The 18,862-nt window shown below is 45.8% G+C and overlaps 1 protein-coding gene across 4 annotated transcripts in view; it reads left to right on the plus strand.

Annotated features, from left to right (window-relative positions):
- The window catches only part of FAT1 (FAT atypical cadherin 1), a 143,041-nt gene that overhangs the window by 122,022 nt on the left and 2,157 nt on the right, over nucleotides 1–18,862 (plus strand). For 3 of the 4 annotated variants that reach the window (XM_049631770.1, XM_049631771.1, XM_049631769.1), the window contains 13 exons: nucleotides 230–444; nucleotides 697–834; nucleotides 2,842–2,985; nucleotides 3,812–4,009; nucleotides 4,631–5,432; nucleotides 5,588–5,719; nucleotides 7,461–7,618; nucleotides 8,500–8,962; nucleotides 10,318–10,471; nucleotides 10,655–10,765; nucleotides 12,673–13,304; nucleotides 14,116–14,253; nucleotides 18,681–18,716. In XM_049631770.1, coding sequence (XP_049487727.1) covers nucleotides 230–444; nucleotides 697–834; nucleotides 2,842–2,985; nucleotides 3,812–4,009; nucleotides 4,631–5,432; nucleotides 5,588–5,719; nucleotides 7,461–7,618; nucleotides 8,500–8,962; nucleotides 10,318–10,471; nucleotides 10,655–10,765; nucleotides 12,673–13,304; nucleotides 14,116–14,253; nucleotides 18,681–18,716 — 3,321 coding nt within the window. The remainder of the gene's footprint in view (nucleotides 1–229; nucleotides 445–696; nucleotides 835–2,841; nucleotides 2,986–3,811; nucleotides 4,010–4,630; nucleotides 5,433–5,587; nucleotides 5,720–7,460; nucleotides 7,619–8,499; nucleotides 8,963–10,317; nucleotides 10,472–10,654; nucleotides 10,766–12,672; nucleotides 13,305–14,115; nucleotides 14,254–18,680; nucleotides 18,717–18,862) is intronic. The other variant, XM_049631772.1, reaches the window with a different exon arrangement.

Genomic DNA, 18,862 nt, shown 5'->3' on the forward strand with positions numbered 1-18,862 from the left:
AAAAAAAAAAAAAAAAAAAAAAAAAAAAAAAAAAAAAAAAGAATAAACAAACATTAAATTATATATATATCTATATATATAGATATATATAGATATATATCTATATATAAATGATAAATGTTTGAAGTAGAAATTAGAAATGGTTTGTTTAAAAGTTTCGATTTCAGTCACAGTAGGAGGAAGTGGTGGCATTTTAAAGTAATGAAGGTCATTTTGATTTTCTGTGCAGGGGCCATCTTTATCATTGAGAACCTGGATTATGAAAGCTCTCATGAATATTACCTGACTGTAGAGGCCACTGACGGGGGGACACCTTCATTAAGTGATGTGGCCACTGTGAGCATTAACGTAACCGATGTCAATGACAACTCCCCTGTGTTCAGCCAAGACACCTACACAGCAGTGATCAGCGAAGATGCCGTCCTTGAGCAGTCTGTCATCACGGTGTGTATTTCCTCCCCTACCGTGTTCTTCTTCTGGATCTTTGCAAGAAATTTCAGGAAGACCGATTCAGTTTTTGTTGTGGCCTTACTCGAAAATAATTGGAAGATGGGGAAATGTCTTTTGTTACCCTAGTCAATTACTGACTCTATTATAAATGATTGCCTTATAACAGCTAGTTATTGATGGCAGAAAAGCTTGCTTCATAGACCCCTTCCTCAGCTGTCTCCTAAGTAGGAGCGTGATGTCTTCTAGGTTATGGCTGACGATGCTGACGGACCTTCGAACAGCCACATCCGCTATTCAATTACAGATGGCAATCAAGGAAGTCCATTTACAATTGACCCTGCCCGGGGAGAAGTAAAAGTGACCAGGCTTCTCGACCGGGAAACAGTACGTGCAAAACTTTGGCTTAAATTGTTTACAGATTACCAAGTCGGTAAATAGAAGCTCCTTGTCCACTTAACGGGAGGCACCAGAAGGGTACAACCAACCTTGTTCTCGGGCAGTGAGAAGTAAGACCTAAATACTGGAAAAGCAATTCCGGTACGAAAATCTCTAGAACAGAAGAGATGTGTTTCATACTGATAGAAGTTTGCATAACAAAAGTTCCTGTTCAGGAAGAAACTACTATGGGCTCTGGTGTTTGGAGGCACTTCATGGAGCTAGAAGCTGGGTTTTCAGTAGTGGCAGGCTCAGAAAGCCATAGGTGTGGAGAGGCGAGTCGCCGTGAGGAACCGCATGAACAGAGACGTGGAAGATGTGGCAGGTACTTAGGTGATCCTACTAGATTGTGTTGGAGTAGAGGAGTCCTGGTGAGAAGTGAGGGGCGCGTGCTAGGACGGGGTTCTAGGAACAGAGCAGAGGTTCACGCTGGCTGCTGCAGGCACAGGGAGCCGCTGAGTATTGGGGAGCCCGGGAGCGACTCGCCGAGGTGACTGTGCGGGTGAGCACCACGGTAGGCCTGAGTGGGGTGTAACATCGTGAGCCACCAGGCAGGTAGGAAGCCCAGGGCCCGGGGCTCCGTGGTGAGACACCGAGAGGCTGATTGGGAAGTGCCGTGACGCGCGAGCAGACAGATGCAGAAGCTTCGTGAAGGAGGCCTTAGAGTCTGTGAAGCTGAGACACGGCTCTGTGTAGGAAGCGGTGGTGGCCGAATGCCGGCTCCCCTCCGATGTAATGGTAATGGGGTGCTGTAATGGGGTGGTGCCCTCTGAGCGAAACGGGGCATTGTGGGGCTGCGGAAGCCTAGCGCCGGGAGAGGTTGTGGCACATGGTTTTTGACGTTGTTTTAGAGGAGAGTGATGTACGTAAGTAGAAATACTCAGCCAGGATTCAGAGAGTTTACTCAAACTTCAGAAACTCGAAAGCCAGGAACACGGAGATGGCACAGGCCTCCGGAGAGGATTGTGGAGGCAGTCCGAGGTGATTAGATAAATGCGAGCAACTGACGAGAGGAAAGCCAGGCGGAAGTTCTGTCCCTCGTGTGTCTCTCCGTCCCTCTGCTAACACTCACAGGCAGGGAGCTGCCTAGGGAGGTCATGAAGCGAGGAAGTGCAAAGATAGGACACTGCTGATCAGAGAGTCTAGTTTCAGAACAGTAACAGGTAAAGGGAAGATTAGAGGGACTTGGGGAAATAGTGATGAGCTACCTCCTGAAAGGCCGAATTCTTTCATTCCTTCTCTGACCTGTTCTTTTGAGCAGAGACTTTCCAAGAGTTTAGGAAGCATGACTGGTTAGCCTTCAGGCTGCTGTACTGTTGGGCTGAACAGATTTAGGACTTGTGACCGGTGCGCTTGTCCGCTCCTTTAATGCGCTAACGTCCGACAGGAGCCCGCAGAGGAGATGGCGCGTGCGCCCCAGGCCATTTGCCCTTCTCTGTTGGGCATCCTTTAGGACTAAGTCGGCAGAACATCCGCTGGGGATTTAGCCCCCTTTCTGGCTTCTTCCACCTCTCATTCTGGAAGGAGAGAGCTTAACAGGGGACTGCCCTAGAACAGAATCTACCGAACTCTATACAGCTTCTTTTGATGAGGTCAGTTTGTCCTGAGAGAGTCAGACAGCTGGCTGCGGTCCACGTGTAAAAGCGATGGGGGAGGGTGATCTGGAGCGTCCTGAGGTGTCGAAGAGGGGCTACGACAGCTCCCCTCTGCTTCTGGCTGACGGTCCCATTTAGGCCTTAGAGGAGGCAGCTGCCCCTGTCGCACACGCTCCGTTGTGTAGCTCTTCACGGCGCGCCCGTCTGTAGCTTGGGGAGTCGCCCACATCCAAGGCAGCACGCGGCAGGGGATGACGGTCGCCCAGATCTGCCCTTGTGGGTGGTCAGCAGTCTGCTTCTGATGGAGCCCCGTTCTCAGGCCTCGTGAAGTGGACATGTGTTCTCTCTTGTCCCGGGAAAGATTTCAGGTTACACACTCACAGTCCAGGCTTCTGATAACGGCAGTCCGCCCAGGGTCAACACGACTACCGTGAATATCGACGTGTCAGACGTCAACGACAACGCTCCGGTCTTCTCCAAGGGAAACTACAGTGTCATTATCCAGGTAACCTTGGGGCGCTGAGTTTGTCGGGCACATTCCTTTTGAAAGGAGCTCATGCGTTGGCTTCGTTGTTTGTTTGAAATCTCTTTCTTTTCCAAAGAGTACTTTTAGGAAAATGAGATGAGTAAAATGAGGGGGGTCTCCATCAGTACTAAGAGATGAGCATTTTCAAGGTGCAACCAAGCTTTTCTCTCTTCTTTTTGTACTTTGGTTTTTAAGACATTCTCACTGGCTTGGTCCTTAATCTTGTTTTCTGCTGGCTTTTTTTTTTTTTTTTTTTTTTTTAGTTGATTTATTTTGAGAGCGAGCGAGCGCTCATGCACACAAGTTGGGGAGGGGCAGACAGGGAGAGAGAGAATTCCAAGGAGGTTCCATGCTGGCCATGCAGAGCCTGACAAGGGGCTTGAGCTCAATAACCGTGAGATCACGACCTGAGCTGAAATCAGACCGTTAACCGACTGAGCCACCCAGGCGCCCCCATCTGCCCGCCGGTTTCCGAGAGGCATCAGAGAATCGACTCCACCTCTTCTCCTTTTCTCCTCCCCCACTCCACCCTTCTTCCACTCCCGCTACCCACACATGCTTTCTTCTCACACATTCCCTCCCCTCCAGCCCTGTCCAAATCCCCACCTTCCCCCTTCCTCCCCTCTTTCCTTCCCGTCAATGCCCACCGCAACCCCCCCACCCCCCCGAACCTTCCTGTCAAAAGGAGCCGCAGGGAGACGTTGTTTTCCGTATACTCCGTTTTATAGAAAACTTGCCTGTGTCTCTTGCCATGTAGATTGGGTTTTATTGCAAGTCGTGTGCGTTTTGGTTCTCTTCGGTGCAGGAAAATAAGCCCGTGGGTTTCAGCGTACTGCAGCTGGTAGTGACCGACAGGGACTCCTCGCATAACGGCCCACCCTTCTTCTTTACCGTTGTGAGTGGGAATGACGATGGAGTGTTTGAAGTGAACCAGCAAGGGGTCCTTCTCACATCAGCTGCCATAAAGAGGAAGGTGAAAGATCATTACCTACTGCATGTGAAGGTATGAAGGTCTTCAGGATTTTATATTGTGGATTTCTAGAGAAGGGGTCCTTTGCTGGCTCTAGAAATAAAATGAGTAGAATTGTGGGTTTTTGTTCTGTGGTGGGTTTTTTTTCCTTCTTTTTGCCGTTCCTTTTTTCTTTTAAATGTATATGTATTTTTGAGAGAGAGAGAGAGGGCACGAGCCATCAGAGGGGGGAGGGGCAGAGCGGGAGGGAGACAGGATCTGAAGCAGGCTCCAGGCTCTGAGCTGTCAGCCCAGAGGCCGAGGTAGGGCTTGAACTCACAAACTGTGAGATTGTGACCTGAGCCGAAGGGAGACACTCAACTGCCTGAGCCACCCAGGTGCCCTCTTACCTTCGTTTTTATCCCACTGCACTTTGCGGGGCCCATGTATCCACATGATACTTTATCACAGATGTTAATGGAGCTCACCTCCCTTAGGAATTCGTGAAAGGGCTGTAGAGAAGTATTTATTCTTGTCCTTAATAGGCTTCTTGTTTAGAAGTATTTCATGGTAACTTTTTAAAACTTGAGTGAGGGAAGCCAGATTTTTATTAAGAAGTTAACGATGACCTAAGACCAAGGTGTTGTCGTGTCTTTGGTTTTAATTTCCTCATAGGTGGCCGATAACGGAAAGCCTCAGTTGTCGTCTTTGACGTATATTGACATTCGGGTCATTGAGGAGAGTGTGTATCCGCCTGCAATCTTGCCACTAGAGATTTTCATTACTGCTTTTGGAGAGGAATACTCAGGCGGTGTCATCGGGAAGATTCACGCAACGGACCAGGACGTGTATGACACTTTAAGCTATAGTCTTGATCCGCAGATGGGCAACCTCTTCTCTGTTTCCAGCACAGGGGGTAAGCTGATAGCACACAGAAAGCTAGATGTAGGGCAGTACCTTCTCAATGTCAGCGTAACCGATGGGAAATTCACGACGGTGGCGGACATCACGGTGCACATCAGACAGATAACCCAGGAGATGCTGAACCACACCGTCGCCGTCCGCTTCGCCAACCTCACTCCGGAAGAATTCGTTGGTGACTACTGGCGCAACTTCCAGCGAGCTTTGCGGAACATCCTGGGCGTGAGGAGGAATGACGTCCAGATCGTTAGTTTGCAGCCCTCCGAACCCCATCCGCATCTGGATGTCTTGCTTTTCGTAGAGAAATCAGGGAGTGCCCAGGTTTCAACCAAACTACTTCTGCACAAGATCAATTCTTCTGTGACTGATCTCGAGGAAATCATGGGTGTTAGGATCCTGGACGTGTTCCAGAAGCTCTGTGCAGGGCTGGACTGCCCGTGGAAGTACTGTGATGAAAAGGTGACTGTGGACGAGAACGTTATGTCGACGCACAGCACGGCCAGACTGAGTTTCGTGACTCCCCGCCACCACAGGACAGCTGTGTGTCTCTGCCAAGGTAACGCACATAAGTCGGGAAACAGGCGGTACGGATCATTTCGCGTGCAGCCTTTGAAGGCTACACACGAATCGTTTTCTTGAATTCTTGAAGTTCCTGTTAATGGGCTTTCCCCCCCCCCCCTCTCCTGTCTCTTTTTCTGTTGTTTTTTACAGAGGGAAGATGCCCAGTTGTCCATCATGGATGTGAAGACAGTCCATGCCCTGAGGGATCTGAATGTATCTCTGATCCCAGAGAGGAGAAATACACCTGTGTCTGCCCGGGTGGCAAGTTTGGTCAGTGCCCAGGTGAGAGTTCAGTGATGAGGGGTGCTTCCGTTTGAAAAAGTCACTTCCAGTGTTCCTTGCCATTGTTTTTTGTTTTTTGTCTGTTAGCTTTGGTAAATATTGTCAAGTGCGTTTATAATAACAAGTCAAGGGTATGGATGAGTGAGGAGGAGCAGTAGTAACTTCTTCCACAGAACTCACCCGAATTAATGGCGATGCTCTTTCTTCTTCATCATCGTGCTCATGTAAACATACAGTCCCATATGTGCACATTCATGGTGCTTTTTTTTTTTTCACATTCCCTTTAAGAATAAATAGTTACCATATCTCATATAGTCTACTGCTTGCTTCTCCCCCTGTTTAATGTATGTTATGGGCACCTTTCCGGGTCATTGCACGTAAACCTAATGCTTCTGAATGGCTCTACCATGATTTATTCAACATTTTCCTTATTCATAGAGCTTGAGTTTCTTAAGATGTTTCCTTGTGTTAAAAATGAATCCTTTTCTGCACTTAATCGCGGTGAGGCTTTGACTAATGTATACAAGTGTTGAATCATTCTGTGGCAGTTCTGAAACTAATGTGACATTGTATGTTAATTATACTTCAGTTTTTACAAAAGCACTTGTATACATACAGCCTTATTTATCGGTGCTTTCTTTTCTAAAACAAGGATTTACTATGTCAAAGATTAACTACGTTTTTAATTTTTAAATATACCATTATGTTAGTTTCCCAGGAAGTTATACCAATTCCTTTCTTGCAGTCACGTGTGACCGTTTCACTCCCCATTTTCTTGGCAATGCGAGGTTTTCAATTAAAAAACAAATTCCATCATCCAGTGGGCATGAAATGATATCTAGTTAGTTTACTGTGGATTTCTCCAGCTTTTTTGTGAATGTTTTGTTTTCTTTTTATTCCTACTAGCATTTCCTCTCCGGGACTGTTCACAGTCTTTGCTGGTTTGTCCAGCTTATCTGTCTGGTTTTTGTTTCAGTGTATAGATCACTCTGTGTGCTGTGAGCATGAACATTATCTCCAACCCACTGTCTGTCTATTACTGTCTATTGTTTACAGTATCTTTTGTCATTTTGAAATACAACTTTTGCCTGTTCTGTATAATTTTTACATAACCATTTCCATCTCTGGAGAGTGATATTATTTTCATTATTTTTGGAGACTGGGAATTAGATCTTGCTTGAAAAGTTTCCCCAAACCGTGTGAGACTGTGTAAATATTTTCCTAAGTTGTCTTCTAATAATTTTATATTGAACATTTTTATATTTACTTTTTTAAATACGTATTTTTTGAAGTTTATTGACAGAGTCCACGCGTGTGCGTGCGTGCGTGCGTCGGGGAGGGGCAGAGAGAGAGGGAGAGAGAATCCCAAGCAGGCTCCACACTGTCTGTATAGAGCCCAACGTGAGGCTTGAACTCATGAACCGTGAGATCATGACCTGAGCTGAAATCAAGAGTTGGACACTTAACCAAGCCACTCCTGAACATTTTTATATTTAGATCTTTCATTATTTTAGAACTCATTCCTCACTGATACAGTAGTCTAATTCTCTTCCAAAAAGAGACCCAGTGGTGCTGTGCTTTTTATTAAAGCAAATTGACATTTTCCATCAGATTGAACTTTATAATGTTGTAACCTTAAATAAAAACTTGGATCAGTGTTGGGGGGAAATCTCCCTTTTAAAGATAGCTTTTAAAAGATCAGCTTGGTTCTGCTTTATGTTTTCCTCTTTGTGATTCACAGGGAGTTCATCTGTAACATTTACTGGAAACAGCTTTGTGAAATACCGTCTAATGGAAAACGAAAACAGATTGGAGATGAAACTGACCATGAGGCTCAGAACGTACTCTGCTCACGCAGTTGTGATGTATGCTCGCGGGACTGACTACAGCATCTTGGAGGTACATTTTTGAACCTCACGTTACGGAAGACTTAAAAATACAAAATTCCCATTTTGTTTCTATGGTCCATTTTTGAAAAAACAATTAAAGGAAATGGTTTTATTCCACACTTATATGGTCTCTTGATACTTCTAAGTTTTAGACTTCGTGGGCAAAAAAGCTCCTTTATTTGCTCTGCAGTAACATAGAGATTGACTTCTTTTTTTCCACAACCTTTTCAGGTCACATGACCATTAATGTTCAAACTCTAAGCGATATTACATCTTATTCGTGTCATAGAGAATTTGTAGAGAACATATGTAAATGCTTGAAGTGGTAATTATCCTCCACCCCCCCTTTTTTTTTTTGACCTTACCTGATACTATTTTTATTGTTCAATTAACAGTTAATTGTTATTTCTGTGATGCTTTTTGGATGTGCGGTTTGAACTTGATATCCCTGTAACGTCCATTTTTACTCTTTCTGCCGTGAGCAGATGAGCCTGTGTTCTGTAGTACTTAAGTGCAAGGCCTCACTGACTTTCTACCTTCAAGTGCTCACCGTGCCTCTCCTTTAGATGTTTTTTTTGTTTGTTTGTTTGTTTTTTTTTTTTTTATTTTTTCAACGTTTATTTATTTTTGGGACAGAGAGAGACAGAGCATGAACGGGGGAGGGGCAGAGAGAGAGGGAGACACAGAATCCGAAACAGGCTCCAGGCTCTGAGCCATCAGCCCAGAGCCTGACGCGGGGCTCGAACTCACGGACCGCGAGATCGTGACCTGGCTGAAGTCGGACGCCCAACCGACTGCGCCACCCAGGCGCCCCTCCTTTAGATGTTTGATCAGAGTTCATAATTGCAGATTCTGTGGGAGTAATGTGAACGGCCATTGTTTTCATGACAGATTCACAATGGACGGCTACAGTACAAATTTGACTGTGGAAGCGGCCCTGGAATTGTCTCTGTTCAAAGCATTCAGGTCAACGATGGGCTGTGGCATGCAGTGTCTCTAGAAGTGAATGGAAACTACGCTCGGCTGGTTCTCGACCAAGTTCACACTGCATCAGGCACAGCCCCTGGGACTCTGAAAACCCTGAACCTGGATAACCATGTGTTTTTCGGCGGCCACATCCGCCAGCAAGGCACAAGGCACGGAAGAAGCCCCCAAGTGGGTAATGGCTTCAGGGGTTGTATGGACTCCATTTATTTGAATGGGCAGGAGCTCCCTTTAAACAACAAACCAAGAAGCCATGCACACATTGAAGAATGGGTGGACGTCTCTCCTGGGTGCTTGTTAACGGCTACCGAAGACTGTTCCAGCAACCCTTGCCAGAATGGAGGCGTTTGCCAGCCATCCCCTACCGGAGGTAGGCTTCGTGACGTGGTCCTTTTTAAAATGTTACACACGAATACACGCAGTTCCTCAAGTATTTCTGTTTCCCCCTTTTCATTCAAATGATAGGTCAGATACTGCAGTCAGTATTGGAATCGAGTGGTTGGTGCATGTTGCACCAGACCGGGGCGTGGGCTAGGGTTCTTCCCTGCGGTGAGGCCGCAGTGGGTGGTGTCTTACCTGCCGAGGTCCTGCAGACACGTGGCAGGTGCACCCAGAGGCAGTGTGTCCAGACACCCCTCGTTCCGCACCAGGAGCCACTGGTGAACTACGGCTAACTCTGCACTTTTTCTCCACCCACACTGACACTGACCCAGCGGGTATCAGAATTGTACACTTTGTTCTTTCGAGTGCCCTTCTTTGATCTGATGGCTCAGCACCCAACGACTGCTAGTCGTGCTAGTTATAGATGGGGTGTGGTTTTCCAGAAGGCCTCGAACCCTCCTGAAGCGTCACCAGTCCTCTCCCGAAGCCCTGACGTGGAAGAGTGCGCCGAGACTTTTTTCACCTGGCCCCATTTGTTTCCTTTCCCAGTAATAGAAATTATGACACTCCTGGTGCCTGAGAAGTAGAGCTTTGTGTAAGGGGATAGAGCAAATACCGAAATAACACTTGGGTGAGATTTCAGAAGCTTCGGTTTTTTTGTTATTTTCTGTGGAAAGCATCTGTGCACACTATATGCAAACGACGGGCCAGGTCAGCCCCACAGTAATAGTCTGAATGAAAGCGTAGACTGTGCTCGTGTTACATGGCCACGTGAGGTCAGCCAGGAGGCTCTCTTGTTGCGTCACTCAGGCATGAGGCTGAGAGAAGCATGTTCTTGAAACGTGCTCCTGCAGTCCCTGTGGCAGCTAGACACTGGCTCTGTCGCATGTCACAGTCTTTATGTTCCTTTGGACAGATTTGATAATCCCCTTTCGTTAATGATAGCGCATAGTCTCACAGTGCCTTCACGTTTACTGTTCTCTTGTTTAGCCCCTAAAAGGTTGTGAGTTTTGAATTGACGTAAATGTCCAGTAGTAAGTGTTGTCTACGTGGTCCCTCAAATAAAGGACTGTTGGTCCCTACTCTATATGCTTGGCCCAACAACCTTACCTAAACTATGATTCACTAAAGCTAACGACGAGTTCTCTCTTCCGTTCTTTGTGTTAGGGTTCTCCCAAAAGCGGAAGGGATAGCTTGTTGATCTAGACCACATTTTACCCAGAGGGAATAGGAATTTTACTAACTTTTATGGGTCTCTGAGTCTCCTCTTAGTAAAAACCAATGTACTGAGATACAGGTTTTGAGTTACTGATTGGACTTCTTTGTTCCCTTTTGCTCATTTAGGTTATTATTGTAAATGCAGTGCCTTGTACATAGGGACGTATTGTGAGCTGAGCGTCAACCCGTGTTCCTCCAACCCATGCCTCTATGGTGGCACGTGCATTGTGGACAACGGAGACTTCGTTTGCCAATGCCGAGGATTGTACACTGGCCAGAGGTATGTGTGTTTTTCTTAACTTTCATAATTACAGTATTAAAAAGTTTTTTAGATGGATGCTTGGTATATAGATGGATACTTGATACATACATCTGACTAAATTTACGTGTTGTTTTCTCTCGCACTGTATTTATCTACAGTAGAAAGTGTTAAGTTTATGCGTATTTCCCCTTCCTTCTTCAGGTGCCAGCTTAGTCCATATTGCAAAGATGAGCCCTGTAAAAATGGTGGAACATGTTTTGACAGCTTGGATGGTGCCGTCTGTCAGTGTGATTCGGGTTTTAGGGGAGAAAGGTAAGTGGCTTCTTCCAGAGTTTGTATCTGCTCTTCTGTGTAGTGTCAAATCAAATAGCAGATGCAACAGAAGTTGATTAATCTGGACTCTGTTGCTTCAGATTTTCATAATCCTCATATAGCTCCTTGTAGAATTTATCTCTTTACTCTTTAAAAACAGTGGGCAGGTGATAGCATAATGCTTGACAATACTTGCGGACGTCAAAGATATTTATAAGCAGAACATACGGGTTCTTGGAGGCAGTACATGTTTGCGGGAAGAGTGACGATTTTTTTAAGGTGGATACACGTGACGTTGTTACCGGTCTTGAGTGGGATGACAATGACCTCTTCTTATAATCTGTTATAGCTAACATTTAGATAGCATCTAGACCCCCTTTCAACTCTCATTATCTTTTGTAATCCTTACCATAATGCTAAGAGGTGATGATTATTTCCGAGAGGAGGAAAATGAGGCACAGAGCTGCCTGCTAGACACCGCGAAAGAGGCAGGTTGGTGATGGGGCGCCTGGGTGGCTCAGCCGGTTGAGTATCCGACTTCGGCTCAGGTCATGATCTCATGGTTTGTGAGTTCGAGCCTCGCATCGGGGTCTGTGCTGCCAGCTCAGAGCCTGCTTCAGGTTCTGTGTCTCCCTGTCTCTCTGCCCTTTCCCTGTTCCAGCTCTGTGCCTCCCTCCAAAATAAACATTTAAAAAAAAAAATTTCAAAAGTTACTTGGCGAGGGGCAACTGGGTGGCTCAGTCAGTGCTGAGCATCTGACTCTCCAGGGTCATGGGATGGAGCCCCATGCTGACAGCGCTCGGCGCACTTAGGATTTTCTATCTGTCCCTGCCTGACTCGCATGTGCACGCTCTCTCAAAACAAAACAGTTCATGTTATTTCTAAGTGCCTGATGCTTCACTGAAGTGTTCACTGTCAATCTTGTTGCAAGGCTTTTAAGTGTGAGCTGCTTGTAGGTATTTGCATACGCTTTTGCTCAAGTGGTGGTTAGAGCCCTGAATTTGGCCATCAGTCACATGGTCTTAGTTCCTAAGTTGTTGACTTTTAGTAATTCCAGTGAATCAATCCGTGATAAATTTGAGAAAAATGTCTCAAACTTTCAATGGCAGGTGAGTGTGGGGCCAGGGCAGTAGCTACCTTTTATTAAAGGAGGGAGGGTTTGAGAAGTGTCAGGTGCATCCTCCCATGGCCCCCATTTGGAAAGGCAGAGGGGACAGAGTGGCATGTGAAGTGTTAGGTCAGATGATGGGCTTTGGGAGGTTTTCCACAAGAGAAACATTTTTAGTTTGTTTTTTTCTTAAATTTGTTTATTTTGATAGAGACAGAGCACAAGTGGGGCAGGAGCAGAGAGAGGGAGAGAATCCCAAGCAGGCTGTGTGCTGTGAGTGCAGAGCCTGATACAGGGCTTGAGCTCATGAACCATGAGATCGTGACCCAAAACCAAGAGCCCCTGATGCTTAATCACCTGAGCCACCCAGATGCCCCGACTGTTTCCTAACCTTTCACATGTCTTAGGAAACTGTTATCTTTCCAAGCAGGAACATCTCCTTAGAAATTGAGGCTCGCATATTAGAACAGTTTCCAGCATACCATTTATCAAAATGCACTTTCTTAAAGAATCTGTAACAAACTGGTGCACTCAGCTCAGTCTGTGAGTTTGCTTTAGTCAGCTGTGGAATCCTAGAAGAGTAGCGTTTGAATATGGCTTAACATAATGTTTATCTCCCACAGGTACCACATATAGGATCACATGATCAGTTACCCCGAGGGTTTTTGTTGGGATCGCTGTTGTCAGCTGTGTGTTTTTGGGCGTTACAGATTTTCCTCTGTTTGGGTGCCGTCCTTCCGTGAGAGTTGCAGGCCAGGCGTATTCTGACTTCCGTTGCTCGTGTCTGTCCTCCTTGCAGGTGCCAGAGTGACATTGACGAATGCGCTGCCAGCCCCTGCCGCAACGGAGCCCTCTGCGAGAACACGCACGGCTCCTACCACTGTAATTGCAGCCACGACTATAGGGGGAAACACTGTGAGGACGCTGCCCCCAATCAGTACGTGTCCACGCCGTGGAATATCGGACTGGCTGAAGGAATAGGAATTCTCGTCTTTGTAACCGGGATATTCTTACTGGCGGTGGTGTTCGTCCTCTGCCGCAAGATGATCAGTCGGAAGAAGAAGCACCAGGCCGAACCTGAAGACAAGCACTTGGGACCAACCACAGCTTTCTTGCAGAGACCATATTTCGATTCAAAGCTAAATAAGAACATTTACTCGGACATCCCACCCCAGGTGCCCGTCCGTCCTATATCCTACACTCCAAGCATTCCAAGTGACTCCAGGAACAACCTTGACCGCAATTCCTTTGAGGGATCTGCTATCCCGGAGCATCCCGAATTCAGCACCTTTAACCCCGAGTCTGTGCACGGACACCGGAAGGCAGTGGCCGTCTGCAGCGTGGCCCCGAACTTGCCTCCCCCACCACCTTCCAACTCTCCTTCTGACAGCGACTCCATACAAAAGCCCAGCTGGGACTTCGACTATGATAGTAAGAGCGGCTTTTTCCATCTGAGTAAAATGTCACTAAGCTCAACAGTGACCTTGTAAATGCTGCCAGAGATTCTGGTGGCTCCATTCACAATGTGTGGAACCTCTGGCAGTGACAGATAGGCTCAGCCTCTGAAGACCTTTAGTAGGATTTGAAAAACCTTCCGGGGCTGAGCCCTGTGGCTGTGATGTTACCTTAATCAAGGAATTGAGTCTAGTCCTATTTGTATTAATATTCAGAAGAGAGCATTCCATTATTGTAATGGATATAGGTTCTCAAGTATGATTCTGAGGGCTTTTTATGACAAATTAGGAAGGGCATTTGCATGGTAGGATTTTTTTAAATATGGCCAAAAGTGGTGGCCTGACTTGTCTTTTGATGCTTTAAAAATGCTATATACCTCTTTATTTTGAGAGAAAGGGCACAAATCAGCAAGGGGCAGAGAGAGCAGCGGGGCTTGTGCTCACCTGATGTGGGGCTGGAACTCACGAACCGTGAGATCATGATCTGAACGGAGGTCAGATGCTGAACCCGCTGAGCCACCCAGGCGCCCCTAAAAGGAAGTTCTAATGCCCGTGTCCACTAACGGTCTCCATAATGGGGTTCATTGGGAATTTCCGTTCTGTGAATCTGCAAGGATACTTGCAGGGGTTCTGTTTTTCAGATGCTTCTCCTTTTTCCAGTCGTTCCCATATGAAGTCCATGTCGGGCGGGCCTCTGGCGTCACCTGCTTGGAGCGAGCATTCAGCAGTGACCGTGCCGGAGGCCTTGCCCCCTCACGGAGCTCACTGTTGTCCTCTCTCGCTTTCAGCTAAAGTAGTGGATCTCGATCCCTGTCTCTCCAAGAAACCTCTGGAGGAGAAGCCTTCGCATCCGTACAGCGCCCGGGAGAGCCTGTCGGAGGTGCAGTCGCTCAGCAGCTTCCAGTCGGAGTCGTGTGACGACAATGGTGAGTGAGTCGTTCGGAAACACCGTGGCTGGCAGCGCGGGCTGGTATGTGCAACCTCGTAGGTGCGCCAGGTGCCCCTGTTGAGTCCCCGACTGTGGCCAAGTTCCACTCGGGACCACTGGTGATCTGGACCTCGCACGACTTGCATGAACGCCTGCAGGGGACTGTAGTTAAAACCTCCTTCACGGGCGGACAGGAGCCGCTTGTCAGAAATGGGGAGGAACGCCTGCCTCACTGAAAGATCTTTCCTGATTGGCTCGCTTCATATCGGCCTTTTTTCCACAACAGTAAATGTTTTTAGAGGTTTTGTGGGCTGAAAAAAAATAAATAAATAAAGCACGCTCGTAGCAACTTAATCTTGAGCGCGGCCCCCGCACCCTTCACGCTCGCACCCCCGGGAGGAGCCCGATGGGGTGGTTGGAAACGTTCTGTTCTAGCAGCACCTTTGGGATTACAAGGTTCTATTCATCTCTTCCCCCGACTCCCCCGCGGCCCAGCTCCTGCTTGGATCAGAGCGCACTGACTGAGAGCACAGTTTAAGAGATTGCTAGTAAGTTTGATTCTATTTCTGATGAAGAAAGTTTGACAGTGGGATCTTCGGATTTCCCTAGGTGAATTGTGTTCCCAGCTTCACCACGGTAACACTTGCCAGTAGAGAAAATTGCTACTATTCAGTAACAAAATTGTTGTTAGTGGACATTTTTGAATCTCAGAATTAGTACGTTGGACTAATTTTTTTCCTGCATAAAAACGTAATGTGTTTAAACATTTCAAATACAGGTGGAAAGAGATGACCCCACTAATTATTCTTTGATTGTTTCTAAACCCAGAGTAATAGGGTTCATAACATGTTGTGGAGTCCTTTTCCAGACTAAAGATGGCCATAAGCATCCTCCATTCATTTCTGACTTCTAGCGTGTTCTGTGTGATATCAGGTACAGTGTCTGTTCCTCAGCGACAGAGTGTATGAACCTAGCTTTGCTTATCAAACCAACGACAACAGGATACAATTCTTTCCATCATTAGGCTTAATCTTTAAAACATTAGTGTTGCTAGTTTATGTAGATTATGTTGTTCATAAATACGTTTCAGAGTTTTGTCATATTTTGCTAATCCCCTTCCTTGCTTTTAATACCTCCTAAATACTTTTAATAAAGTATGGTCACATTAGCTATGAGTTAATTGCCAGAAAACCGTGTGAGAGCCAGGAGTGTTTGTATTTTAATCCTTAACATAATTGTAATCATTATCAGTCATAAAGACCGTATTAAGAACCTCTGCTTAAATTCTAAAGCTCTTCTAACACGTTCCCACAAATGTTGTGGCTTAAAACAAGATAAATGTATTCTCTTACCGTTCCGTAGTTTAGAAATCCAACCCAGGTCAGTAGGCTAACGTCAGGGTGCCTTTACTGGGGGCTCGAGAGGACAGTCTGTTTCCTCACCTTTTCTAGCTCCTAGAGGCCACGTTCTTCTCCCTGGCCATGCTTCTGTAGTCCTAGCTCCCTCAAACTGCAGCCGGGAGAGTTTCTGCCCTTTTAAGGACCTTTGTGAAGAATACAGTGGGCTCATATAGGCCGTTCGGGAAAATCATCCCGAGGTCTTTAATCACACCAGCAAAGTCAGGGACGGTAACTCATTCACAGGCTCGTGGGATTAGATGGGGACATCTTGGAGGGCCGTCATTGTGTCTACCACACACACGTTTATCTTGGCATCCATGCTTTCACACAATCTGATACACAGATGAAAAGGGAATTTACCCAGGAAACAGCCAAGCAGACAGTTTGCATTTCTCTGCTAGTATGTTAGCTCCTCAGCTGTTAGCCTGTCTGCAAAAAGAGAGAAGTAATTTGGAGTGGGCGTACACAGAACAGAGTTAAAGCCAGTTTTGTGCTTATGTTACACATTTTGTTGTATTACGTAATGCCAGATTTTTCTGGGAATGTATGAATTCATTAAAAAAAAACAGAAAATTGGCTTAGCAAGTATTTTCCTATTTAAATCTGAACGCTTTTGCCCTGAGATGTTAACATAAGGATTGTTTTGTCAATGACTAGATCCCTAAGTCAGAAAACTTAGAGCAACAAAATTGCTTCAATTATGGTATAATGTGGTTACCTTATTTGATGAATAATACGTAGCCTGATGAGAAAAATGTCTAAGATCTATCACAGCAAGAGCGTAGGAGTCATGCATAATTATGTGTTCTGTTATTCACTTTGTGTTTTTACATTAGGAGGTAGGAATTGTTGTAATATCAAGGAGTCCTATTTAATGCATTGTTTTCTAACTGAAGGTTTTCCTAATTTACTCCTTTTGTACCTTTTTACAAGCTTCCATAGTGACTGTCATACACCTTGTCAACGCTGTAGTTGACACGGTGAATGAAGAAGGTATAGTCACAGTGTGTGTGTTGTGTTTGTGTGTATAGCGACTGCTACTAGACTAGTGTGCTTTTGCCCATCGTGGTGTCTTAAAAACCATTCGTGGTTTTGAGGGGGTTGGGCACGTGTGTGCAGGTGTGTGTATATGCCCATAAATACTCCTACGTATGTTATGTCTTTGTGACTTTTGGCCCCTCGTGGTGAATCTATATAGATATCAGAAGTGACCCCTAAATCTTGACCACTTGAATTTTTCTAGATCCTTTTCACAGGAATACCACTAAGACACAGCTTATATAATTACCTAAAACTGACTCTTCACGTCTGAATTTTCCATGGCAGAAAATAATTATTTGCATTATATGGTTTAGTGAAAGTTCATCTGAAGCTTTATCTCTCTGTTCAAAAGAAAGGGCATTGATCACCACCTAAAATTACTTAAAGTCTGCCCTTTATTAATGCACTGAAGTCTGAGTCATCCCATGTAACTTGCACAAGCTAGTAGTTTTTAAACTGCAGATCAGAGCATCTAGAGGTGATGATCACCGAGAGGACTTGTTTAAAAGCCTCATTGTTGGGCCCTGAGAATTCTCCTTTCTAACACATTCTCCATTCATTCTGATGTTACTGGTCTAAGGATCCTACTTTGAGAACTGCAGCAATAGACGATCCAGAGTGCATGAAGCACAGGGGAATCTTCTTGCTAGGAGATGTTTTCAGGACTGAACTGAGAAGGATAGTTTTGTGCCAGACGTGATGGGGCAGGCCGGATGCGGGGGTTTGGTGGTATCCATGAATCATACACACACCTTCCTGACAACAGGTGCTGTGTCTTTACCTGGCGAAGCAGAAAGTAATGACGGAGTTTTAAAAAGCAGAACCTAAAACAGTTCTTTCATTAGATCTCCTTCATTGAAAAATCTATCTTGGCATATCTAAGAAATTGTATTTGAAGTTGAACGCTAGCTTCAATGTCAAGAATTGAGTGACAGTGGAGTAAACACGTTGTCGGTCTTCTCTTTGAAAAGAAATTGCTACATTTTTAGGAGACTTTAAAAAAAATTCTATAGGTACGCATTGCCTAAAATACGAGCTGATGATTCGTTTTTTAGTTCATTTCCGTTTTTGATTTAAATTCCTAGAAGAGAGCCATCAGTCACATCCTCTTTGTTCCAAATGATGAAATGGGTTTTCAGGAACAGTGTAGAATGCATAGGAAGCACTGGTTTTGTTTAGAACAGCACCGAAGTGGCCCTGATTCTACCGTGATTACTACTTTTCAATAATAAGAATCCTGCCAATAGCTAAGAGTTAGGGCTTGACCTACATTCTCTGATCTAATCCTCATAGTGAAGGGATTTCCACTCCCCTTTCAAAGATAAAAACCTGAAGCTTAGCCAGGGTAAGCACCCTGCCCAGGGCCACGTGGCCCTGACTGGGGTGGGATTGACATCTTTCGCTGCCTTCGAGCTTGAGTTTTGGGGGTGGGGACTGGAGTAAGTGCAGCCGGAGGCCTCCCGGGAGAGGTGAACAATGACTTCTAGTGATTCACGGGCACCTGGGTTTGTGAATTCGTCTGTAGGTAATGTCCACGTGAGGGCTGGCAAAGTGTCTCTTCTGTAGTGTTAGATGTGTTTGCATTGGGTCACGGGATCCCTCAGTAGCATGAAGGTGTCGTTGAAGCTCCTTATCGAGTTAGACTTGATGAGAGCCTATAGACTTGACTTCTTCCTAACCAAATCGTGTGCCTTCAGGTTCAGATTGCCAGAAAAAATGGAAAAGGAGGTAAACTCACGTTTGAATTTCCTGGCAGAGTTCATCAGTGTCTTCCCCCCCTGCCCTGCCCCATTTCATTTGTGCTACGTGCATTTCTCGAGCATTTGGAATTCTCCTAGAGGATGGCTTAAAGGCACGATACATGGCTGACTGGGCCTTGATGAACAGTTTGTATTGTATTGTGTACTTACCTTTATTGCCTTTTCAGCCGGCTTTCTGTTTTAATTATGAATGTTTTCTTTTCTCTCTACTCTGCCACCAAAAGAGTCTTTGGCTGCTCCTGACCTCAGCAAATCAAGAGGTGACTGATGCATGCCAGTTGTTCATTGGTACTCACTCAGCAAAACTGGTCAAGATGTGACCCCAGGGCCCGCCTTGCTTCACTTGTCTGCTCCGCGGGTGCCGCCCTTACTAAGTACAGGGCTGTTTGTGCGCTTCATTGAAACG

This window comes from Panthera uncia, chromosome B1 (genome assembly GCF_023721935.1).
Source record: "Panthera uncia isolate 11264 chromosome B1, Puncia_PCG_1.0, whole genome shotgun sequence".
Classification (NCBI taxonomy): Eukaryota; Metazoa; Chordata; class Mammalia; order Carnivora; family Felidae; genus Panthera; species Panthera uncia.